The sequence below is a fragment of the Oxyura jamaicensis genome, chromosome 8 (genome assembly GCF_011077185.1).
Source record: "Oxyura jamaicensis isolate SHBP4307 breed ruddy duck chromosome 8, BPBGC_Ojam_1.0, whole genome shotgun sequence".
NCBI classification, from domain to species: domain Eukaryota; kingdom Metazoa; phylum Chordata; class Aves; order Anseriformes; family Anatidae; genus Oxyura; species Oxyura jamaicensis.
The window spans coordinates 28,878,794-28,905,662 of NC_048900.1; the positions used below are offsets into that span (position 1 = coordinate 28,878,794).

A 26,869-nucleotide genomic window follows, 5' to 3' on the forward strand; every position below is an offset into this window, starting at 1 on the left:
AAGAGAAGAGAAGAGAAGAGAAGAGAAGAGAAGAGAAGAGAAGAGAACTTCCTTCCTCATGACCTTCCTCTTCTATTATGAAAAATCCCCAGTTCTGCATAGGCTTGCCTGTAAAATGGCAGAAAATCACCTTGCAACGTGAGGGACTCAAGCCAGGTACCAACTAGATATGGCTCAGATTCATCAAGCTATCTATCACTGTTGCTGCAGAGAAGAAAAAGAGCTTTATCCTGCTTGCGTGGGATGCACTTTCAATCTTCATGCTATAGCCACTCAGCCCCACCCTGAGACTTCTGCTGTGGCTTTCCAGCAGCCCCTCCTGTGAATTCATTGCCTCAGCTTCTCTGTAAAACCTGTGAGAGCACAGCTGGCAGGAAGATTACCCAAACCCCAGCTCATCAGTGGTGAAAGCCACAACAACTGGTGTCCTTTCATGCCAAGGCGACGGTGGTATGTCTCTGGAACAAAGTGCTCCCCCCTGAGTAGCAGAGAGGGGCACATCCTGCCTTGATGCTGTGCACAGTGCCATGCCTTACCTCAGCAACCACATCCAGGTCTGATGCTAATGTTTGGTCCTTTGTATTTGACATGGGTGCTTTATTTCCATAAGTATAAAACGTGTTATGACGTTCAGTGAGGCATCTGCCTGGAAATCCTGGTCATCTGAAAGCCTTACAAATGGGGTTAACATCCTATTACCTGGTGTCTTGCCACAGTGCTACTCTCTGAGAGGGTGAAGCCCCTGCTCTGTTTCAGATCTGTCCTTTCCAATGTCTCTCCTGTCCAGAGAAAGGCCTTGCCGTTTATTTAATCTACAGTCGAAAATGATGGCACAGTTTTAACATACAGTAATCTCTGAGTTTCTTCTGTGTCTTGTTTTGTTTTGTTTTGCTTTGCTTTTCTCAGTGAAATTCACAGAAGTTTAAAGACTAAATCCATCCTTTTGTTTCACTTGGCATTCCTTCTCTGTGGTTCACTCTGTGCTGCGTGGGATAATGCAGGTATCAGCAGTACAGAAGGATGCTGCTCCTGAAAGCAAGCTCAAGTTCTGTCCCGTGCTGGCAGAGCAGCATAAGCCAGGTTCCCAAACCCCATAATTGAACCCTGTCCTTTGGGTAACCAGCCAAACAACGGGAGGAGGAAATCAGAGCAAGGAAAGGAAGCTTAGACGTGTCTGTGGGCTAGCTGCTCTGGCAGGGAAGGAAAGTTCAGAGTGAGGAGCCAGCAGCCAACCTCCCGGCCCAATAGGATCCACACCAAAGATAATAATATATCCTTTGGCTTTATTACCTCTGAGTAGATTGCTTCCTTGCAGGAGATTTAGATTTATGCAGAGATAGCTTCTTGGCCTATGTGCCTTGACAGGTTTATGGGAGTGAGAGGATGAATATTCTGTCGATGTGTCTTGCATTTGCTTAATTCTGAGGTGTGCACGTGAGAAAAAGTGGGGACTGTAACGCAGGAGCAGGTGTGGAGAACTCCGTATGTCGGTGCATGTACAGAGGAAGAGGGCAGTGCTCAAGGCACGGGGGGTAGGAGAGGGTTATAGCAAATGTTGCCTGGGACGGTGCAGGGAAACGAGGTCTGCAGGAGAGGGTGGCTGGAGAAATGTCACACTTGAAAGAGAACGCAGCATAGAAACGAAACGGAAAAGGAGAAAACAATTTCACACCGTACAGCAGGAAAAAATATATAGGGAAAGAAAAAAAGAACAAATGCCAGGAAAACAAAGATTTGACTTCCTAGAAAGGAAATATGAAATGGAATATGTGAACTCCTCTTAGAAAGCACTCCAGGCAGAGGGTTATTTACCGCCAGCCGTGACTAGTCACTCTACATCTGTCTCCATTTCTTTCTCTTGAACAAATTCCCTTTTTGGATACTTTCTTCCTGCTTTGCTTCCCTGTGATTGCCCCTGTAAGTGGTCTTTGGAGGGCAGGCTGTATACTCAGAACATATGTGCAAACTGGCAGGAGAACAGAAGAGGACAAAACCACTCTGTGTGCTATTTAGATTAGGCAGTGGATGCTTCCCCTGTGCCTACTCTCGGGGTCTCTGCTGCGTGCAGAATACAAGCTGCACCTATTGTCCAGCCACAGCCCTTCCTCTGAGCTCTTACTTCATAGGGCCCAGGGCTCTGGGCACCCTGACATCTGCCTCATGTGGAGACTTTGCGGGGCATGAGTCCTCTGTGCTTCACCCACCAGCAGCACGACCTTTCCATTCTTGGCATTTCAGACCCATGGTAATGAGCAGAGGACTCAGCCTTGTGTTTTTTACATCTAGATACTTCTTGCAAGCGAGGATATAGCACTCTCCTTGTACGTCAGACGTGACAGCCAAAGCAAAAACCAACATTAATTCCATGTTCTTGTACTGTACTCCTGGAGTCTCACATCCATTTACCTGCACTCGAAAGCTCCTGGGGAGCTCTCAGGCCTAAAAAGGCTGGAGTCTGCCAGAAAAGATGAATTTCCTCTCACAACAGGAAGGCTTAGGAAGTAAAACAAAGCAGACATGTAGTAAATTACTTCTGCTTTTCAAATACCTTTTGCGGTATCCTCCTTACCATTACTTTATCTCAGCACTTTCAGTACATAACTCTTGTTAACTGAGAAGAAGGGCAAGAGAGGATAAAGATGATGTTAGTAAGAAAATAAGGCAACATCATCCTGGCTTTGAACTCCGGTATAAAGCTGGCCTCTGTTCAGTTCTGTGGCAGGTCTGCTGGTAAAGGGGGTAAGCCATAATTACAGGTATAAGCTTTTTAATTCCATAATAAGATTGAGTTAATATATATCAGTATCCTACTTATGCATTTTTTAATGCATTCTCTGATTCTGTCCAGGAGTAATATTCACATTGTGCTCTGTCAGTCCTTTTGTAGGGTAGCATATGGATGGTATTTGCCAATTTTACTCCCATTGTGTTTCTACAGTGTGGCGTGGAAAAAATGTTTAAAATGTAAATTCACAGCATCCTCTTAGTTTCTTTACTTAGATCTTCCTGGTGCTTTTATTTCCTCAAGTTAGTTTGGTCTCTGGAGGGCAATAATCCCAAGAGAGGTAGGTGTTTGTACTCCTTGGGATTTCTGAGGGGACAATTAGCTCTGCTTCAGTTGCCGTCTTGACCAACTTACAGCACTGCACCCATTTTCAGAATGGGCTGAGCTCTGCGGTCCTTCCGCAGAAGGAGGGATGTGGCTTTTTGTGTTGTGGGAACCCACCTTCTCCCACCCCAGCTGCACCCTGCTGCTCTGCCCTGAGCTCTTGCATGTCTTCGCCGTGAAAACCCCAGGAACCAAATGAGTCTTTCAGTGCAAAAAACCTTAAGGAGTTAATAATCACACTTGCACTCCATGCCTGAAAGACATATTTACAGTTCTAGGATCTCATGGAGTTGATAATATTATATGAACCTACAGTAAGCTAGAGAGTTCCCTGTTAGACTGCTGGACACGTCTTTGATAGTAAAGATGCTATTAAAGTCAGCCTCATGATTGCTTACTACACCACTCAGGCTAGCTCTGTTCATTCTCATGCCACTATCTATGGGACTGTCTGAAAATAATTTCTGAGCAATTTCTATGCAGCTGTGGAGCTGAGATCCTATTCTGGAACCTTCTCCTTGCAGTGGCAGTGACCTCTAACTTAGCAGTGCCACATCTCTCCCCAGTGCTGGTTATGGAAGGACCTTATGCAGGCAACTGGTCCAAGCTATTTCAAATAACTGCCTTCGTAAATCTGGAGTGGGCTGGTTTTTTAAAAGATTCTCAACATGCAAGAAAACTTCTCCATATTCACTAAGAACCTTTTATTTATGCCTTGCAAGTTGGAAAGACTCATTCAGGCATAGATCAGATGAGTTTAATTTCAGAGTCTGTTCAGAATTGAATCTTAGAAATGCCAGAGAAGTGGTAGAAGGGAGATCCTAGAGTGTGTTCTGTACGTGTTCTTCATGCCCTAAACGCTGTTGCTGTCTGGCACTACCTAGAAAAGAAAATCTGTGCAGTGTGTCCCAGCATCAGTGATGCGGAGTACATCCGATCTGTCCTCAGGCAAAAGGTCTATGGACTCATCAAATTCAACATCACACGCTAAGTCAGAGCGCGGAGAAGTCTGCAGTGACTGTGCTACATTACTGCCAACGATTCAAAGTATTGACTGTAGAAAATATGAAAAACATGAGAACCATGTTTCATATAAAATAAAGGAAAAAAAAATCTTTTTTTTTTCTGGGAAAACATTCGATTTCAGACCTGGAGTAATCAATATCAAATAAAACTCCAGCATTACTTTTCTGTGACTTGCTGTAGTGGGCAGATTTCACTGCATGGATCATAAGTAGGCACAGGAATTTCACAGTCTTTATTAACTTCCTTAAGCTGAATTGGTTGGATACTCATATACCCACTTAGGAAAGACAAAAACAAGGAAACGTCTCAATTTCTTAGAGCTAGAGGAGGTCTGCATCCAGGATCCCTGCCAATTATATTTACTCAGTATTTCCCAGATGTGACATTGTGTTGCCCTCCAATTCTCAGTGTGTAAAGAAAAAAACAGACAACCCACTCATAGCCATGAAGATTGTACCTGCCTTGTGTGGCAACTTCATTACATACCTTGACACTTCTATCAGCAGGCACCAGTGCCTTTTTTACCTCCATTGAACTTAATATCTGCAGACAGCAGGAACATTGCACAACCAGACAAACCTCCAGCCACGGCATAGTTTGGCTTTTCTAACGGGAGGTCAGAAGTGGATCAAGTTTCTCTGATGGCCAGAACATTGTGGTTTACAGCACAGAGAACTTCAGCAGGCTGATTGGTGCCGTTAAGCTGAAGACGTACCACGAACGGTACAGCAGACAAAACCTCTTGCCTCCCAGGTCCATGCTCACGTCCACTGCTTATTTCTAATAAAGAACTCTTTCTGAGCTGTGTTAGACCGTGCACTGTGCCTAGGATTCCTGCTCCCATGCACCTCGTTTCCCCATCCCTGTTCAGACACATACGTCTCATCTCCAAGGCGTTATACACAGCTCCCCACATTTCTCCAACTCTTACAGAGTCTTCCAACAACATTGTTCTGCCACCGGTGAGAAGCAGCCTGGCCTGTGCTGCCTTTCTTGCTTCCATCAGTGATACGTGGAGTTAAACGTGCCCCGTGTGGGTGCTGCGGGTTTCAGGTGAACAGGCAGATGCCCATAGGGAGATGCAGAATGAGAGCATACTTAAAGACCTTCAGCTCCAGTAAAATAAGGAACTTCCCTTAAGTGTTTCTTGCTTCCATAGAGTCCACGTGTTCCCTTATTCCTGCTCTCTGAATTGCAGTATCCCATCAAAACACAAGCTGCCCAGTGGTTCTTGAGAACGCAAGAGCTTTCTTTTCTTCTTAGAGAAATAACACTTATCAACTTTTACTGAAACACCGTATCAGCTCCTTGTCACTGGCAGTCTACAGTTCCTGCCGCTAAAAGTTTAATGCATTTACAGGAGCACTTAGGCATCAAGACTTTGATATCACAATCTGTTAGTCACAGGTGCTACATGATAGGTTTGTGTTAGCACATTATAGATCTTTTATCAGATACGGCACAAAATGTGTGTTTCTCTGCCAGGCACTCAGAATCAGCCTGCTGCATAGTTGATGAGTTACTCACCAATATAAGTTGTTGTTTATTTTAAACAGAACTTTTCCAGAGCTGCACCTTAATGGATAACTTAAACGCTAATTGGTAGGCCAGCAAAGATCAAGAACGTAACGTGAGCCAGGAAAAATGCAGGAGGTCAGCTGTGGTGCTTTGAGCATTGTCACTTCTTCCCAATAATGTTCATCAAGTCAAATGATTAACACTACTCATTTGCTGTAATAGGCGTCGTCATTTTGACAGCAAATTACTACTGGATCAATAGCTCAGCTTTTCTTTGGCAATTCCCATAGTGGCATGAGACCTGTGACAACATGCCATGCTGTTGGCGTTACTGCTTCAACATGCAGGAAGGAAGTGAGAGATGGGAAAAGAACTACTGATTGAAAAGTCCGTTCAGATTGAAAAGTTCTAGATGTTTTCACACCTATCAAAGGCTCTGTTTTGTGGTTTTTTCCCCCAGAAACCAGACAACACAGCAGATTTGGCCCTGAGATTCCCCCTAAACTGTACTTTCCATTTTTACTAAAATCAGTGGTCGCATGCAAGTGTTGGAGCACATACCTCAGCTGTGCTGTAATCCCCTGAGAAAGGCGCCCCTTCGTTACGGTCCCAGAGAAGTCAGTCACTCGGTGTCACAGCCCTGCCCTTTGCACCTAATTCCAGACGTCGGGAATTATTTTAAATCCGTCGTTTAAAAGGGGTACAGACCTGTAGGAGTTCTGCCGTAAAAACTGCAGAAAGTGCTTCACTTCAGATCTCGAGTTAAAGCTGTGTTTTCAGCTGCCCTAGTGCTGCCATCATGCACACACACCGTTCTCACTGACTTTAATGACCAACTTTAAAAGCAGATCTTCTGCGTGCCGTGACCGCCGTAAGACCACCTGAGCTGATCTTCGGCTCCACACACAGGTGGCCCCGTCTGAGCCATTTTTCACATTGATAAGGAAGATTTAGCACATAGAAAATTGTTCCTTGACAAAGGCTGGGGAAATGCTTCCTGGAGATAAAGGGATTGCAGGGACGGGAGGGCTGCATCAATAGTCCACGTACCTAATGTTCTTCAGATGTCCTTGCGGGCTGAGCTGTATTCTGCCACCTACCCTCTTTAACATACACAAATGAAGCAAAGACAGTGAGATGGTTTATGCTTCACCGTTGTCACCAAGTGAAACCTGTGAGCTTCCTCATTACTGGGACAAAAGCAGACCCTTTCTGCATGCTTTCAGCAATAATCTCTGAAAGCTCAAGTACAAAGCTGCTGAAGGATGGAAGCACCCTCTGTGTGAACATGGCTAAGCATTGCTTGCTGTCAGACATGAATCTCTGAGAGCTCCAGACGGGTCTGCTCTGATGCAGTTATCCTTGAAGATCATCTGATAGGGCAGCATGGGACTGTTTAATTGCAAAATGGGATTCAACACATTGAGAGTATTGTACCTGTCTTCCAAAAGTTGAAAACTAGTTTCTTTCTTTTTTTTTTTTTTTTCTATTTGCTTCTGGGACCAATTCAGGATGTTGACTTGGATCTATAAACTCTTCTATAGATTAGATCTTGGTTAGGAAATGGACTGCATTCCTTTCATGTGCTGTCTTAGCAGTTGAGATCAGCAGACTTGCTTGTTCTAATGTGTTTGGGAAGCAGAAGCAATATTTTATCTCCTAGTATGCTGGTACAGAAATGTTCAGGTTTATTAATTCTTCAGGACACAGGAAAAGTCTTCATCACCTGTGTAGGCAGTCATGGGAAAGGACCCACTGCGTAGACTGCACTGAACTTTGGTTTTGGAGGCAGCTGGAAAATATTAGTAGTCTTCAGAGCCAATATATACGTATTGAGAGCCAGTAAATGATGCATATTATTGCAAATTCCTGTGCACTTCTGCATTTTATAAAACAGATAACTAAAATACTCACCTAGCCAGATCGGTCCCCAAGGGATGTGCATTTCTAAGCAGAGGACAAACCAAAAACACAGAACAGGACACAAATTAGCCAAACAGAATGGCTAAGTGGTTGAAACAAATGGTTTTAGGATCACTGAGCAAGGACCATGACCTCCTTTTGCATCAGTCAAGGCAACTGTGAAACTTTGTGAAAGAAGCTCACCACAAAACAGATGCTGGGCTATCTTAGGTAAATAAATTACCAAAAAATAATAACAAAAAACTCCCCTACACATTTTACAAAGCACAGCTGTGTAAATACTGCATGAAACGGGGGAGAGGAGGAGAGATGTAACATACACCCTTTTTTATGCAGAAGTTCTGCTCTCGGCACTGTTTATTAACATTCCCAGAACAACCATCACTACGCTGCATAACACAGTGCAGCTACTGTACACATTTTGATCTTTGTTTTAAAGGAGAAAACAGGCTTCGTTTTAAAGCAAACATTCTCACCCAAGTTGAAATGTGCAACGAGAGGTGTTAGGGGACGGAGAGAAGATGGTGCAGGAACGGGAAGGGGAAGCAGACTGTGTTACGCTTCTCTCTCTTTTTGTTTCCTTTCCCACACTGTGTTTGTTGCGCTGACTCTAGATGTTCCTCATCCACTGCTTCTGCACAAAACCAGGAGCATTCCTGAGCTCTTAACTTCACTGAGCTGGATACCTACTGCAATTTTCCTGCTTCTCAGCTGCTAAGTGCAGCACATGCCAGCCTCCAAATGCTCACATCAAAAACTGTGGATCTGCCCACAGAGAGGAAGAAAACGGTTCTTACCAACAGGGCTGAAGGCTCACCTCGTCCAATATGCTACCTCTGACAAGGTACCAACTTCTTCAGAGTTAGTTGCTGCCCCAACACTTTGACCACAGCAGTCAGTGAGCGCAGGAAAGCAGAGAAATCTGTCTAGCGGCTTTTTAGCTCAGGTAACAATTTGGCTCAGTGGCTGCAGAGCTGTCCTATACCCCCAGGAACTTATATGTGCTGTGATGGCAGCTGTTTTGTTTCCCCAGAGTGGGCAGTCTGTAACCTTGACCCATAACCCCACAGCTTATGGCACAAATGCAGTGCTACCCCTCAGCTCGTCCCCATATAGCCCGCTGGAGTGATGTAAAAAGGACATTGCAGCCCAAATAAGGGACACTGTTTAAATAATCCTATTTTTCTTATGTTTTCTGGCTCCACAAAGACTTAAAGTACATCAGTGTCTTCCTCTAGCACGTGTGCTGGCTGTAGCTTCATTCTGAGTTCATTGGTGTCTTGCTTGGAGGCGAGCAGGTAATCCACAGCATCTTCCACCTCGGCTTGTCCACGCTGCTCTTGCACGGCCAGCAGCCCTGGTGAGCTCATTCCTTCTGCTCTTCTCTTACATCAGCTATCATGCAGTTATTATTAGTGCGATATACACCAAAAAGCATAACATAAGATATCCTGTAGCTAAAATTAGCTGGAAAATTATAGGCTGTGTTTTGCTGTTTTGTGCACAGTCTTCATTTCCCTCACTGGGATTTGCCTGAAGATCTTTGATCCCCCAAAAGCCAGCAAAATGAAATGGTACCACCAGTCCTCATGTCCAAGAGCAGTGCTCTGGAAAAGAGTGGGGCCATTTTATCAGCAAAAGTCTTAGGTTCCACCTAAGTAGGAAGGAAATAGCTTTTATTTTAAAAGTAAGGATTTATAGTCATTGAGATTGGAAAAAAATATAAACGTATGGATTATCTTTCTTTGTACTTAGTGTAACATCCCATTTTATTACAGCAGCCCACGTTTGTCTCCAGGAGTTTTATCTGTGATGTAGTACGCTAATGCACTACTGTGCTCTGAACAGGAGAAAGCACTTTGGACGTAGTCCAGATTTAACCCTGTCTTAGGGCTCGCCATACTCTTCACTGAAATAGCGACAAATGAAAGTAAGGCACCATCCTCACTCTTCCTCTGAACTTCTCCAATCCTCAATGTGAGAGGCATGTTTGAAGCAAAGGGTCTCTCCCTGCTCTTTCAGTCCTTACAACGTATGTCCCCTTGCCATTTCTTGAGTGAAAACCACTTGGCCAGACCTAATCTGAACGTGCTGTGCAAGAAATTGCTGTGGACTATCGAAGGTTCAACGCCTGACATCAAAATGAGTCCCAAAAGCAGTCAGTCCTGTAATCCAGGCAGAATTGCCAGTTCTGGCCAGTTGGAGCTTTTAAAAATTAAAAGATCCCCAAAACAGCTGTATTTCTTACGCAAATCCTTAGCCAAATGGGAACTTGTAGGTATTAAATAAATTGTTTCCCCTCTGTTAAAAAATGATCATCTAGAAACCCAGGAATTTTGGGGGGGCAGGCTGTAAGAGGGCTAAGCAGTCTTGCAAAGAGCATTTCTCCCACCTTGTGAGAACTGTTGTGCTGTTGTGATTTTACAGTGCTCTTTCTCTACTGTTGCAGAATTTTTCTCTTTAACGTTATTGTGGAAAACCCTGAACAAAAACTGGCACTTAATTCAGAGTAAACAGTGGCAGTGACTGAATAGAAACCTGATGTCGAATATACAACTACCGCGGGAAAGTGAGAATCCATTGCTTTCTCATCTCTGCCAGTTGTTGCCTTCTTAAGTGTGTTATTCATAAAATTAGCAATTTAAAAATGCATAGAAACATTATTTTTTATATTCATAGCGTCACTCTTAAAAAATAAATAAATAAAAAAAAAGGTTAAAAATCGATTTGCTGGCCTCTTGGGGAAATGCTGTAATGTTTTTGGCTGTCTCCTACTTTCTGCTGCCAGCTAAAAGTACCATCTGGCTTGTTTAGGGCCCTTTTCCATATCAGGTGCTTCCAAAATTCTCCCCAACCAGAGGATTGTTTCGTTGGGTTGCTTTGCCTGCTGAGGCATGTGTCCTGGGCTGGGAATCCTACTGCTTCTGTTCTCTGCCATCTTGCTGACGGTGGTGTGTGTATGTTTGGGCACAGATCTTGCTGCCTCTCTCCCGAGGACATTTGCATCATTGTCAGCTGCACATATTAAATTGATATGCAGAGCTCAGAAACACGTATCCCGTCTTTTGTCCCTTTGTTTGTGCAATTGTTGTGGTTTTAATTCTTCTTTGACACCTGGAATATCACAAAGCTGCTGATAATCTGTTGGCTACTAAGGGAAATGACATTGATAGAAGCATAATGTGTGTCAGACTTATATCTAGATAATTGCGGACACACCCCACACCCTCGCAGCTCAGGGAACTAAATCCTAAATCCATTATTAATTTGGAGAGTCACATGTGGCAGTTGGCTGCGGTGTCGTCCTCTCGCTGCAAGAGTCACTTGTAGGGGCTTTGAAAGCCGGCGCTGGTTAATTCTGCCTCGCCGTGCCGAGTCCTGCCGAACGGGAGCCACTTGGGGTACGCGCTTGCTGCCATTTTGTGGCACCGTGAGGAGCTGTAACAAAATGGCCTTGATGTCCTTGCTCCTCGTGGAACGAAGCTTCCCACGTGCCTTCCTCTGCACGCAAACAAAACCCCAAGGTGGGAACCTGGGGACTGCACGTGGCACCATTCGACTGTGGCACCTCCTCCTTGGGGTTCTTTGTTTTCTCAGATTCACCCTTTTACTCATAAATAGAAATCTACCCATCGGAGGATTTACGAGTGGATTTGAAGTATTGTAGTTGCTAAGGATAGACTTTTGATGTGATCTTATGGAAAGATGGAGCACGTTTTGAAACAGATACTGCCGTAAGCTGTCTTGTCCTATTTCTGAAATGATCTGTGCCATACACTGCTGACTTTTCCTGTCCATCCATTAAAAAGTGAATTATGAAGAGTGCTGAGACAAACAGATAGTAGTTTAACCTTGTTAGTAAATATCAGGTAGCTGATATATACTGCTAGGATGTTACATCACAGCCTTTCTTTTCAATATAGGTTTATGAAATTATCTCGTTACTATATAAACTGCCTTTGCTGTGTACATTCTTCCAGAGGTTTATTGTTCTTCGTATGTTGGCACAGTAGCGTGACTACGAAGAGTCAGTTCATGATGCGGTGAATTTTAAATACTTGGGAGATGGCCATATCTATTCTTCAGCAAAGGAATGAAACCCTTATATTTTTTTGGTCTAAGGTTCTATAAGTTTCCAAAGACGTGCTAAAATGAAACGGAAATAGTAACTAGAGACTGGATGGGAAGTAGTACATCAGAGCACCTATTTTGTTTGTTTCCTCGTTTCCCTCCAAATCCTGATGTGTTAAGTATAAGTTAGCTTTTCAAATTAAATAAACCCGTTCTGTGAACTAGTAAGATACTTGAAGTATATCACACATTATTCATTTATTTTTGTGTGAGTGCAATAAAAATTTTACAAGCTGTAATCTTGTTCTTTTAATAGAGAGAAAACTATGCAGAATATGTTGCTTAGAGTATTAGATAAGCTACAGTGTGTTAATCAAATATTTTTGTGATATGAGGGCAGTTGAGAAAACAGTACAATTTTTGCTAATGGCACTGGTAAGTAAACGGATCTATCATTACATTGTCATGAAAAGTGACATTGAGCAGAAACACCCTGCCAATCCCTAGAAGATAAGTATTTAATGTAATTAGACAGACACTGTCTCCTTTGTTGAATGTAACATTAATCACCCAGAGAAGTCCAACTTTATATGAAATGGCTTTTTCTGATATGTCTTTGTATTAGAAAGCTTCTTGCATGGTTTTGTCATGATGATATATTTGAAGAAATGACTGCCATACAGTTTTCCTCATGACCTATCTTGTTGTTCTGTGTTCCACAATATATATATACATTTTATTTAGCAATGTTGCAGTGTGTAGCCATGACTTGTTCCTAAGTCCAGAAAAGCACGCGCTTTTGGAGCTGAACCTCTTTGAAATAGCTACTGCATTCAACTTCTGCAATATAAGAGAAGCACAAATAGCTTCCATTATGGTATTTAATTCTTCATGTGTGGTGTTAGCATAGGCTCATTGTTACGGCATAAGCAAAATGTTTCTTGCTCCAAATGCTAGTTCATAATATCTCACACAAAAAGTACTTCTTTCGATGAAAATCTCATTGTTAAACTGATGAAAAATGTTGCCCCCTTCCAGAATTCATTGGCACTACATTTTTTTTTTTTTTTTTCTCCTCCGTTGCTTGTAATTTGTGCTGTGAAATGCTGTCTGGTTATGAACTGGTATCCACTTGAATCAGCGCACAGCTGCATCTTCCCACCTTCTCAGTGGTGCAGAGGGCTTTGAAGGGGAAGAAAAGGGTTTAGTCAAAGATGACAGCAGACTTCGCCAAGTAACAGGTGGAGGTCAAGCCGGTTTATTTGTTGGGCTGAACAGAGTGCAGAGATGAAAAATCTTCGTCATAATAAGGTTTAGGAAGAAAATGCTGACTAGTCTAAGCTTTGATTCCAGCTGACAGATCCTTTTCTAGTGTTCATTACTTGATTTCACAGTTCAGGCAATTTTAAGAGGCTTAAAATTATATTTCTGCTCTCCTCTATAAAACTTTTCGATCACTTTCTAATTTTTGCTTTACGTAAAGTTATAGGGACTCCCTAATATATCACTCATGCCTTTACAATCTTATAAAGTCAATATGCCATCAAAAAAATGAAAGGATGAACCTTTTTTAAGGTCCTTACTTTTACTGATTATTTTTATAAATGAAGTAAAAAATTGACACATAGGTACCAATTGGATTAGAAAATTAATTCCAACTTCAGAAAACTCCCCTGAAAAGTGGGTAGTAAATTAAGCACAATGCTTAAGAAGTCACTTTTCCTGCCCAGGCATATGGGATTTCTATAAGTAACCGGTGACAACGTGAATGAGGCTGTGCCATGCCAGAGCGTTAAGTTTCAGTCCCCAAGTGCCATCAAGAAAGGGAGTCACAGCAAGACCCCAGGCAATCAGAGCAGAACGTCCTGGCATTGCGTGGCAGTGCTGGGACTGCAATGACCTGGCGGCATCACCGCATGTTGATGCAGCACCACAAAGGGATTTTAGAGGGCTGAACTGCAAGTGTGTGAGTCTCTCCTAGTTTAGACTCCTGCCTTTCCCCTCTGCTAACTGCTGGGAGGAGAAGGTAGGCGTTTCTCCTCTCCCACCCTTTTTTCTTCCACCACCACCTGCTTCCTACCTGCTGAAGTTAGCAGAATAGGAGTATCTTTAGCCGTTTGCTAAAATCTTCCCCCCTCAGACTTTCTATTACTTCTGCATTCATTCTTTGCAGGAAGAGGAAACTCACTGGTCAAACCCTTGGACACCAGAATAGTTGCATGCAGTTTCCCAGGGAGCCAGATAGCTCTAAAGCTTCCCAGTGAGTGACAGTTTCTCTCTTCTATTCTTCTGAAACATGTGTTTTACACATATACTGGAAAATGTTAATATCAATTTACAGCCAGATTCTTGCTTTAAAAAAAAAAATCTCCCAAAGTATATACACTTAGAGCACCTCAGTACACATGTCACTTTTTTATGTAGGAGAAAGTGTTGGATGCTCTTATACACATAACATCATTGGGCTTGAAAGCTGTGAGCTCATTCCGAGTTAGTGGCAAGAACACTGGACTTGCCAGCACCAAACTGTGAAACCTTTTCTATGTGACTAGTAGAAATCTCATGGGGGTTGAAATCCAAAAAGGGGAGGGGGGTGGGGGGGGGTGTAAATTTGTGCATTTGGATTCGAGTATCTTCAATGCTATGATTTCAGCTTTGTCTTAGAAGTCCTTGAATCACAAATCATTGGAGGCTGGGAGAGTATTTTGGAGAATTACCACTGTGTATGCTTTCCCTGGTCTTTTACTCTTTTCTAGGCATCCATTACTTACCACTGTCAGAGAGAGGATACTGGGCTAGGTGGATCCCTGTAATCTGATTTGGCATGGCTATTTTTCTGTGTTTCTAAGCTCATGAGATCAAGTTATGTAGGATTATTTCATAATGCCAGAGCAGCAGTTTCTGAGGTTCGACAAAGCTATCTAGCAAAGTGTCTAATAAAAGAAAAATCCTGTCCCATACTGTAGCTTTCTTGGTCCAGTGAAGCAGCATCCCCATGCATACAAATCTTGTAAAGTTACTTTTGATAGCTCCCTCTGTCCCTTCACTTTTTGTAAGCTAAAGTGCCATTTTCCTTTTTACAGCTTAATTGAACCTAAATGCGCCCATTTTCTGCAATGTGGTATTTTGGTAATTTTACTATTTCCTCGTAAGTTTTCCGTTAAGCAAACTGAAAGCTTCCCCTTTATCACTTCACTGGGCCAAGATTTCACACAGTATCCTGCTTGCTACAAAATATGATAGTGTTCTCTCTCACCTTGTTTCTTTTTTCTTCTTTTACTTTCTTTTATAAAATTAGGATATCTAAGAAACCCCGAACACCGCGGAGCACTACATGGTGGGTGTGCTTATTCAAACAATGCCAATGCTCTTGTTCTCGGTGCATAGACATTTTGTGGTGGTTGGGGGGATGTACCAGCTGTCCCTCTCGTGTGGGTTCTCCAGTGTCTAGTAGAAGGGCTCATGCTAAGCACTTTGCCAGAGTGACAGCCCTGGAGGGAGCACTTACATGTTACCTCTGCCCTTTCCATGCCTGTTTTCATGAAACTCTTAGGGACTTTTTCCCTGCGAGCCCTCTGCCTCCCTGTCTGATGTGTTTAAAATTGCACAGGAGATGAGAGAGGTGTTGGGCAGACCACACAGGCAGACAGAGTGCCGCTGGAAATGAAGCCAAAGCCAAACTGCTGCGCTCTTGCCTGCTCTGCAATGGGAACATTTTATTTTTTCCAGGAGGAGTCTTTGTTCCTCCAGAATCCTAAAGCTATTGGGAATGCCGAAAAATGAGGCTGATTTCGCCTGTCTGATATCACCTGTCTGAGAACTGATCTGTTGGAAAGCCATTAAAGTTCTCGCTGACGGGGAGCTGCCAAGACTTGCTCAGGAGTTGCTGGTGGCAGGTCCACAGTGCCATTGCAGCAGGCGCTCACCGGCGTACAACTAGCAATGGACACTTTCCAGGAAAAGAGCACAGCAGCTGTAGATCAGCTACAAATGATTTTTTGTGTTACGGAGAAACGAGATGACTGTTCAGTCCTGTGACTGTCAAACCGAGGCAGTCATATCATAAAAATACCAGGAACCACTGGATAGCAATACATAACAGTTCCATGAGTACACTCTTGACCTGTCAAATTATAAATCCATTTCAGTTTGGTATGATGCACATGAATTCAGCTTGCAACTCTTTCTTTCTTTGGAATAATGTATAAACTCTTCACCTCAAATTGTGTAGAAATCAGGTGACTTTACAGTACATGTTAAATTACCTGAGTTATTTTCACTCCTGTCTACAGCCATTTTATTAATTAAAACATATGTTCAATGGCTGTGTATACCGATTAAGTCTTCAAAACCAATATTAGCACCAAACTTAGTCTTGTCATCATAAAAGTAATTTAAAAACATTACCATGCAGTAACTGAGGTCACAAGTCTAAAAAATTTGCATATTTACCCATCCCCATCCCATGCCTTTGGCATTTAACAGCCATCATTGTTATATATAGCTTGGATAGCCAGTGGTTTTTGATGGCATGCAAATAATGAGCAAATGATTTTTGAGAAAAAAAATAAAAAATAAAACAGAAAATTTGACTACATCCTCTTCAGTTACTAAAATTCCCTTTAGTATCACTTGCAATTTAGCATCCATATGCATCTCAGGAAGATATAGTTGAAACATAAATCTATTCTGGGTCTTTTACTTGCAAAAATATCATACCTCAGCTATAATCATATGCAAAGACTTTTTAGAGGGCTTTGTAAATGCCATCCAAATTTATGATGGCATTTTTTGCCTAACAGCTATAGATGTTCCATCCCCAAAGCACCCACATAAAGGTATATTCTCCTATGGATGGCTGCAGCCTCTTCCTGCTGCTATATCTCCTCTGCCAAGTATGCCGAAAAACTCTCAAATAACATTTGAAATGAAACAAATGTAATAATGAATTTTAAATGACTAGATGTTTAAAGACGTCATTAGAAAAAAACATATTCTTATTAAAATATATATTTATACAATGCAAAATGACACTGAAAGTAACATTAGATCAGAGAAAATTGAACTGTTATCTTGCTGTTTATTACACCTCTCATTAAAGTTTTCAAATATAAAATTCTAATTATATTTTAAAGAAATTGCCAATATGTTGGTTACCACTTTATTAGATATTGAAAGAATCACTTGGACAACAAAGCAGGGATGAAGGCTAATTTACAGGGATAAGACAATCCAGATGATGCTGTAAACATAGATATTAACAGACAAGATAATACACTCGATGGAAAGATCACACCAAAATATTTTAGGTAGATTTTAATGGGGTAGAGTTTTAAAATAATAATGAAGATTGTGTCATGCAGTTTTAAGAACCTGTAGAGAAGATTTTCCTCTGGTAAAACTGATACTTCTCTTTTGTAAATGGAGCAGTACTCATTTACAAAGCAGAAATTTCAACCGTCTCTATCCTAAGTGGCATCAGAATCCTGATTCTAACTCAAATGATCATTTTTGGCTAAAAATTGCTGAGGAGTCCAAAAGCATTTAAAACCTAAAGCCATTGAATCCATTTAATGCGCCTTTGGCACCTCTCTCTCTTAGTCCTTTTTGAACATTCTGGTCCTCATTTTAATCAATCTCTTTTTATTAAGTTCTTTGGCTCATTTACTTGTACGTGCATTTGCTTTATTTTATTTGGAACATTTCTTTTGTAGTGTCTTGAAAAAGAGTTGTGACATTTCTTTTGGATAGCTTCTTAAGTATCTGGCAGTCACCTATGATACGATGTTGATGGGTACGGATAGATTAGCTCTGTTTTCCTGATGATCTGTCAGATGTCGAGTTCTGAGGAAACTGGTTGTGTGTGTTGGTGATGCATATGCAGGAGTTTGATAAGTGGATAGATGGGGAGCTTTCATTTTACTTCTGTAAAATCACCGTTCATTAAGCTGGATTTTGTTTTGTGAAGTGAGGTGCTCGCTGGCAGGTAGTTAATCAGTGATCATGGGAACTCAGAATGTGACCAGAGGAGCGAGCACACATCCAAAACGCAGAAACTAAAGAGCACTTCATTAGGATGGGTGAATTTCCATCTGCATTGTATTTTGCGCATACTGGAGCAACTAGTACAGTAAGCTGACGGATGGCAGCTAGTGTGATCATATCTCAGCAGAAGATAAATAAAGTTTGCTCAGCAATAAGTAGAGCAGACTTACTCTGACTGACAGTAGCATAACCATCAAAACTTCAAGAAACTTGAAATTAAGGCTTCCCCAGGAAAAAATACAAAATAAAAATAAAGCAGCTGATCAGCATTTCTGTTGATATTGATTTCAGTGATATTGCTGGAATAATTTTCACATCAGGATGAAAAATCCTTGAAGAAATCATCCCGCATAGCAGTTTTTTATTCAACAGCCAACTTGTTTTTATGCATCATCTATTTTTTTTGCATGTTGTTGAGTTCATGGTCCACCTGGTAATATCTGAGCTTCCGTGATTCCTTTTTAGAGTGTCCCTTGGGAATGAAGATCTAAACCATGTTTCATTCATAGCTTTTGGTATTTACAAAAACTTCATCAAGAGCCTAGTGACAGAGAGCGACTGGGAATATTGGGGTGATTATCCAGAAGTCATCTTTGGAGATGAATATAAGCTGGTCTACCAATGTGACTGACTCGATACGGAGTTATTGTGTAAGATGTGTGTAGTCAGAATAATGTTAGTAATTAACGAGTGCAATTGGATGAACATATAGGTGTGGATATAGCTGTAAATTTGGAGAAGAGGGGAATTGTTCTCCTCTTACACTGCTGTGACTGCATTCGCTTCATCAAAGTTGATCATCATTTCAGTAAGGTGCACAGCTATGTGGAAGTAGGTTAATAGATATTTATTTGCTCTGGGAAGGATTGGTGCATTCAGTTCTCACACATCATTTTCTGGTCCATTTAAATATATATCAGCCTCATACATGAAAATTTGAAGATCTTTAGCTGTACTCAAGGAAGACTCTTATGTGGTGCGTTTCTAGTACTAGCAGACATAAGGAGGTAGAGGAATTAAAAACATCACGTTGCTCCAGTGCCCCTTAGAAGATGAGGAACATGAAGTATTCCTGTGCATTCACTGGTTAAACTTGGGCTGGAGGTTTGCGAAGTGCAGAGTTTTGGAAAGTCTTACTGCGGGACTTCAACATCCGTGCAATGGCTCCAGTAACCAGAGTCTCTCAAGGACAAGGATCCCATTTACGCTTGCATTATGCATTGAGCAAAAGGGTGTGATGCATGATGTGGAATGAACAAAATAACTTGTGTGTTCAGGGAAATGCCAAATTAATGAAAATTCAGAAAGCTCTAATGTTGAAAAAAGCACTCAAATATAGAAATATAATGCTGCTAACAGTTTCAAGATTATTGTTGTCTGAATTTTCTGCTTATTGTGTACTGCAATTAAAATTCTTTTCAACTGAAAAACCAATGTCAAATTAATATTTCCTTTTGGAAAAAAATACGAAAGTATACATCTTGTTCCATTTAGCACCATCAGGGTCTTTGATCTGGTTCCCTCTGTCCAGTGGAAAAAAAAAAAAAAACTGATTCATGTTAATGGGAGCAGGCGAAGACCATATATGTTTGGCATATACATACTTACACGACACATGAATACAAGTACAGTAAGATAAAGCAACACACCCACTCAGACTTCCATCTGTGTTTTATGCCACAAGTCCCTTTATTTTCTTTTTTATTTAGCAATTAACTTTTCCAGTTATTCTGTATTTAAAAGCTGCCATAAGATGAAAATAGACTAAGTCTGATTTTCTTCTGTTGCGCTCTAAATAACATTCAGAGGAGAATCAGACCTGGATTATGAAATCTGCATTTCCCAAAAACGCCAGGTGTGACTGTGATTTGGACCACAGTCCGACGCACAGAATAGTAAGGAACACTTTAAAACCCCACCTGGGTTACCCAGCCGTTGTATTCTGGCTGTTCTTGTTTATTCCTTGCTCGGAGCAGATGGATAGAAAGAGGCAGGGAATGGGGAGGATCCTTGGCTCCATTCCCTATTCACCGGCCAGCACAGCTGAGACAGGCTGGGGGACAGAGTAATTTGTTGCTGCCCTGCACCACGGAGAAAGCAAAGGAGAGCTGGGACTCTGAGGTGTCCTTAAGCGTTGACACTGCCACACAAAGTGCTGAAATCTGGTGCTCAGTGCAGTGGTCCCAGATATTCATTCCCTCATGGGAGCAATGCTGAGGAAAGCCGTGCAAGGCAGCAGCATCCTCCCTGGGCTCTGCCCGTGGTAGCTTCAGCTTTAACTTTTTAATTTCCTGCATCCCTGAGCAACACAGGAGGGGAAGCTGAGGGCTGGGGACCACTAAATGTGTTAAAACTCATTAGGTATGAAACAGAAGACCTTTAAAACTAGCCAAGAGCCTCAAACATGGGTGCCAAAAATTAAACACCTAATTCTATATTTAGTCATTTAGTTCCTGCCTCGCAGTTGTCCATATACGACATGCTATCTCATAGGTGGCCTCATTTTCACAGGCACCGGGCACCTACAATGCTAACTGAAGTGTTGAGATTGCTTACCTAAGAGTGAGAGCTGTAGAGTCGGATGTAAATTTTTCTGGGTGATTAAACCCGAGTTCCCTTGCTTTCACTCTCGGCTCCTGAAAGGAACTTCGATAGAATGACCAGCATTGTAACATATGGCTTAGCGAGGGGGAAAAAAGAAAAATGAGTATTAGGAATGGATGGACTAAAGAATACGCAGGATATATCAGGCACATTAACCAAACATATGGTGCTAAATGAGATATTTTTTTTTTTAAATTGCAAAAAAATTGACATTCCTGGCAGTCTCAAGGATAATGTGACATGGCTGTGATAAATTTAGAAGAATGGGACATATTTTGGCTTGTTCTTGGAAACCTTTCTCTTGCATGCTGACTGTATTTCTTCTTTTATTAACCCATTCAAAGAATGTTTGAATTTTGCTGCTAGAGCACCATGCTAGCGCAACATAAAATGTGAATGATGCTAATTGCTTTGCACTGCCTAACTTTCTGTCATACCCTCCCCTCTTAAAGGACAAAACATGCTTTGGAAATGAGCTGGCAAGCTCATCTCATTCTTTCTCTTGGTCAATATTAAGCGATGTAATTAAGCTCCTGTTTGCATATTCTTCTGAACTAGGAGGCAGCCATTTTTTTCTTGAGATCTGATGGATATGATCACTCACGATAAAATGTGTCATTACAAACCTCAAACAAAATAAAAACATGGTAGAGTTGGACCGTTCCAAACCAACACATTTCAGAATATACTGAAATTAAAAAAAAAATTAGCAGTAGTAATAACGATGGCAATCAGAACGATAACAAACAAATATAATAAATGTAGCAACCAATTATCAGTGCTTCAGTTTGGCTTTCCACTCAGTTCTACACATAGCGTTACGTCAAAATCTCTACTTTCACATGCCAACAGCTGTCTCAACTTTATAAAATCCGTCCCCGTATGAGTGTGACACTGCTCAGCACTGCCGCAGTTCAAGGTCATTCACCAGTTTTGTCGCAGCGCCTCGAGTTTCAGTGCTTGGACACAACCCCACAAACTCGCTGCAGCTTTAAACCACATCCCACTGGTCTCTCTGCCCCTTCCCCAAGTCCTACATCCATGAGCTCCATTCAGGTCCTCCCTGTCAGGCTCGTGCCCCCACGCAGGAGTGCTGCACGACGTCTCCGTTCGAGCAGCTAGCAGCAGGCATCTTGTACTGGGGTAATCCCTCCGCACAAACGGCAGCTTGTTCTGTCCGTGATATTTCGCACTCAGAGGGATGGAGCCTGCTACATTAAAACCTGCCCTGGAGGCATCCCTAGCCTTCCACAGCCCAACTCAGAAGAGATGTATCCATGGCCTTGCTGCCAGCAGCGTAGCTCCTCCACCACCAGGAATACAAATGGTGGCACTGGCCCTTGATTTCGTGCCTAGGGCTGGGGGTCACACTCATTTGGTGTTTCCCTCCCCAGTTCCTCCATCATAAGGACATCTGGGGCAACAGCACCTTTACTTCTGAGTATCCTTGTTCTAGTATGGCCACTGGAACAAGGAGTAGTAATAAAATTACATCGCTGCAAGCTGTTGAGCGGAAACACAGCAGGCTGTGTTGGAGCATTTCATTGAAATACCTTAGTCCAACCTCAACCCTCATGCTTTTGTCTGTACCCCAAAATCTTTCAGAGCAATACAGAAAACAAACAAACATTTTTCTTAAGCAATATTCTGTCAGTTCCAAACTATTACTTGTAAAAGATTATGTATGTAGCATTTCTTGCTATGGGGAAACAACCATAACAACAGCAAACCCCTGTAGCCAACAATTTCAAGACAGAAAGCTGTAACTACAGCACTGTACCTCTAACCACTCTCTTACTTTATTTAACTTTCCGAAATATAAACTGCAAAACCTCACTGAAACCATTAAGACCCCAGCAGTATAGTGTATAAAGTACAAGAAGACTCCTGCTTATTGCAATCAACATCCCAGGGACTATAAAGCTAGCGTTATTAAATATAAAGTTAATAATATTGTCTAGAGATAATATTGTCCAGACCCTTCTCTTCCATTTTTAACAATTAAATTCTATAAAATACAGAGTTGGAAACAAGATTGAATAACTGCTGGTGGAAGTTCAACTTCCACATTGTCTTAGTTTTTGCTTTCTCACCTGAAACCTCAGCAGTTCTGCAACTTTGTTTTGCTATATCCCTACGGATATGCAAAATGTGTGATGTACTGTGTATATCGGAAATTATATATTTTCCGAGTATGTGCAGATAATCAGAACATCCACATGCCTCTACATCTATGAAAATATCATTAATAATACAGACACACATACATCATCATCTATATGCCGCAGTATTCTTTTATCTAAGCATAAATCATACGTAATAAAAGCTCTGATTTGAGAGCCTATAAATTCATTCCTGTAATTTCTTTGATACCACATAGAAGCTGAAAGGACCACGGGCTTGATAGGACATCAACAAGAGTTATTCTCATAGAATATAACAAAATGGCCATATCAGCATTACACCATTTCTGCCTGTCCATGGGAGAGGTTTCACCCAATGGCAACTTAACTCTGATTTTCATTGGGAGCCTTTGATATAGTTCAAGGGCATAATAACAACTCTGAAATAATTCCACTGTGGCTTCTAATATAAAGACAAAAATACCATTCACCCTTTAAAAATTTTTGAAAGCAAAAGGGAACCACATAAATATATTACTTTCAAATGCGTTTGAAGTCAAGAGAGTAAGGAAGGGCAGAGTTTGGACTCTGCAAACTTCATTCTCTAGTTGTGCCTTGAGTCTTGCAGCACATTTAAAAGATCCATTTTCAACAATCTACTGAACCAGTAAGTGAAAGACAGAATTCATAAAAAGCCTGTAAAAATCCAAATGCTCCAGCTATTACACATTTCTAAAAATAAAGCAGAGTAGGTTTCAGTAGCAATAATAAGCTGCATCTTATCCATATTTCAGATTTGAAAGAAAAATATGGCTGCCTTCTAGTGCTCATTGCTCACAGCAAACCATGGCCACTTCTGCCTCAAAAAAAGACCATAAATAAAAGTGAGCTTTCAGCTTGCTGTTGTATTCAATTTCATTTGTCCTTTAAGTTTATCTAGCTGCTTCTGCACCCACTTTCACAATGCATAGGCTGTCGTTCCATGACCTAGCATTATTAAATTGCACTTATCAATCATTCTTGCCAGGAATGCCATCGCCAACTACATTAAAGAAGTCAGAGAAGTCTGGTTTCAGCAGTCCCTCGCCTTCGCAGACCTCCTCCCTTGGAACGGCTTTCACACAGCACCATCGACCTGTCATTACAGGACCCAGAGGTGAGGCTTAACCCAAGAGCCCCCAGGCAGCTTAAACGTTAGCTCCAGCACCCAGTGCCCCAGCGCTTTTCCACGGAAAGTCATCACCACGTGTGACACATCCCGTGAGAGGCCGTGCTTCAAAAGCTCGATAACCTGGAGGTTTTAGTTGTCAAGACCTGTGTTTGGTTTTGCGAGGCTGGGCTGTTTGGTAAAACTCCTGATGACGATTCAGCAGTTGCTAAGGTGGAAATGCTGGTTTCTGGGGGCTTGGGGTTTTATTTGAAGAGGGTTGGGAAAGGGACAGAATATATTATATAGAGTGTCTTCTGCTTGTATCAATGCATAACATAGATTCAGTCTAACTGCTTGAGATAGGGACTCATCATTCACTTCTGAACCATGCCTGTCTTTCAACACTGTTGCTTTGTTTCTGTGAGTCATTTAGTGCTCATGTTGTTGGTATTGGTCTGCTGAAGAACCACCTTGTTATTGGACTCCTTTGAAGTTGGTTCCTGCAATGCTTTGGCTGGTTTTCTTCACAGTACTCTTCCAACTGGCTTTCCAAGTAATGGAGATGTTCTTTGGGTCTAGATGTGCTTATAAATTTTTGTTAGAAAGATGCACTTGCATTAACCTAGACAACTAAATGCAGTACTCAGTTCTCATTTGAAAAGGAACATACTTGGGCATAGTAACCTACAACAATGAATCATCTTACAAACCTCTTTGGAAGATATAAAGATAAGGATGAATCTTTGTGACATGTTTCTGCTATGAAATTTCGTTTTATTTAAAGAAGATGATTAAAAAATTGTCAAATGGTGAAGAATAAAAAGACATACTAGCAATTCATGCTAGAAATTATTTTGAAATGTCTGCTTGGCATAAGTGTGGTTTTACTGAGGACAACATAAACCACGAGTAGCCTCTTCACACGGTGCCAGGTGATGTGGTGTGAAGTAGTGGGACTGCACTAAGTTGAAGTGAGGTCAGAATTGGACTTCATGGTTATTTGAGCTTTGTTAAATCTACTAAATGTATTTTGATTTGTTGTGGTTAATCCCATAAAAATTATTTATTACCTTGAGACAGACATGCCTAGATCCTCAGAATATATTTAGGCATCTAAGTTCTGTGCTTATTTCCATTGGATTTTGGATCTGAGCTGTCTGGCAAATATATCATCTTTTAAGAGCCTTGATAATTGGTGATATAAGTAGGAATAATATGAATGTTCCATTAACATTATATGCAGTGCACATCAGCTGACACTGAATTCCTCTCTTTTAGAAGTTCAGCCTTTCAGATTTGAATTGTCGATTGATTAGTTAACAGGTCCTTTCTTTATTTAGCAGTTTTACCTCATATCATTTTTAAGACCATTAAACACCTTTGTCTGCCCCTATTTAGACCCTCTTTATTTTGGATTTTTTGTGATTTAGACAGGAAATGTGTCACTATAGAGATCTTGTTTAAATCCCGTCTACAGTCTGTTTTCACAAGACTTTTTCTGTGCACCTGGAGTTACCAATCATCCATGTGAGAAGAACATTCAAAGACTGTCAGAATTTGAAAGAGCAAATATAATGATTCCTTTTCCCAAATTTTGTTTATTTGGAACAAGATGTCTGCTTTAAAAAGTAACATATTTTCTAATTATCATGGTATCTAATAGGTTAAGCAAAAACTGTTCTTCTGCAACATCTGTTAGGAGTGTCTTCTTCTCTTTTATACTTGTTCACAAACAAAGTCTTAAAGACTTTCAGGAAAAATCCCTCTGAATCCATCCATGGATTCTTTAAGTGTCATCATCCTTGAAAAATTTTGTTCCAGACTTCATTCTTTGTTCTTTGCTGGACATGCCTCTTCGGTATTCTTATTCCACAGCACATTGGCTGTGTTTATTTCTCTTCTACAACACTCATTGTGTTAGCAAAGGGTAATATGCTGAGACAGATTATTTTCTGCAAATCCAGCTTTGTTCTTTATCCCATTCCCTTCAGTGTACTTTAGGAGAGTAAGCAGAAGAGAGAAGCTTTTCAGGTATCAAAAGAGGCAAAGAGCATAATGCAATCATATAAGAAGATACAGCCTTTGAGCAATTCATATACACTCTTAGTTATTGGAACTTGTAGCTTTTTTCAGAAACAATGGATATAATGTAGTACACACGTGTTGCATTCTCTTTGGATACACATGCATTATGTAAATGGTTGATGGCAGGTCGTTCTGAATGGTCTTCAGAAAGGTAAAAGCTGGATTTGATCCTCATTCTGCAGAGATTCTCTGCATTTTGGAGAAAGAAAAGTCATGAATAAGTAGGTCACCATCAGAGTAAGCTCCTCAGTCAACTGAATGATTACAAGAAGGTTCAATCTCTTTCTGATGTCCGTATGTGCAAGTTTATCACTTGGATGTGTATATGGGATGCGTTTGTAAAGCATGATCAAAATAGCAGAGAAGAAGCTGTAGACTATTCATGGCAGGTGTTGTCATTGACAACCAGTGATTTATAACTTCTGAAGAATATTCCTGAATCTTTCCCACACTTCCAAACATTCCTTAGAACACAGTACATGTCTTAAACTGGGGAAATCCCATGATACGGAGTGCTTTTCCCAATGATACCCACAATGAGTCACTTTGGGAACAAAACTTGCTTGGAGAAGGAGTAGATCCTTAAGAGGATTTCTTTAAGGTGCTCCATTCAACAAACCAGTTGGAAAACCTCTGTTCTCATGCAATTGTCTGTGCTGTACTATGTTGTGGAGGGCTGTGCACTAGTTTCCTATCTGCGTTGGTGCCGCTGCCAGTACCCAACCCAGCTGGGCAGTAGCCAGCAGAGAGGATCTGAGCTGGCTGACCAAAGGACCAGATGTGCAGTGAGTGCTGGCACATGGATGCCAATGCTTCAGTGACTCCTCAGTAGTTCCAACAGATGGTGGTAAGATCCAAGTTTCTTTGGTGATAAGCTAGCAAAGTGATTCATGGAGCCTCACTTGATGATGGCAGTTTTTTGGGCATGACTCTATGAATGCACCATATGTCTTCTCTGGACCAGTGTGGTTAGGATTCAGTGCCTGGCAGATGGTAAATTGATCACCTATAGGGTGGCTTTAGCACTACTATCAGTTTTAGACTGTTTTTCAAACCCTTGAAAATCCAAGCAGTTAGATCTCTGTCTCCTACACAGCATACTTTTGATACCTTCAAGACAGATTACTTGGTGGTCAGTTTCTCACCACAGTATTCTAGTATTGCAAAGCCATCATATATTGCTGGCATCTTACAAAGTTTCCCAGACATTAGCTT

General features: G+C 41.4%; 1 protein-coding gene across 17 annotated transcripts in view; it reads left to right on the plus strand.

The window, feature by feature from the left end:
- Nucleotides 1–26,869, plus strand: part of NFIA (nuclear factor I A) — a 348,955-nt gene that overhangs the window by 272,487 nt on the left and 49,599 nt on the right. For 6 of the 17 annotated variants that reach the window (XM_035333978.1, XM_035333977.1, XM_035333980.1 and 3 more), the window contains 3 exons: nt 13,821–13,907; nt 14,946–14,984; nt 23,447–23,575. The exons of 4 other annotated variants lie outside the window; for them this stretch is intronic. In XM_035333978.1, coding sequence (XP_035189869.1) covers nt 13,821–13,907; nt 14,946–14,984; nt 23,447–23,575 — 255 coding nt within the window. The remainder of the gene's footprint in view (nt 1–13,820; nt 13,908–14,945; nt 14,985–23,446; nt 23,576–26,869) is intronic. 7 more of the 17 variants (XM_035333983.1, XM_035333987.1, XM_035333989.1 and 4 more) reach the window with 4 other exon arrangements.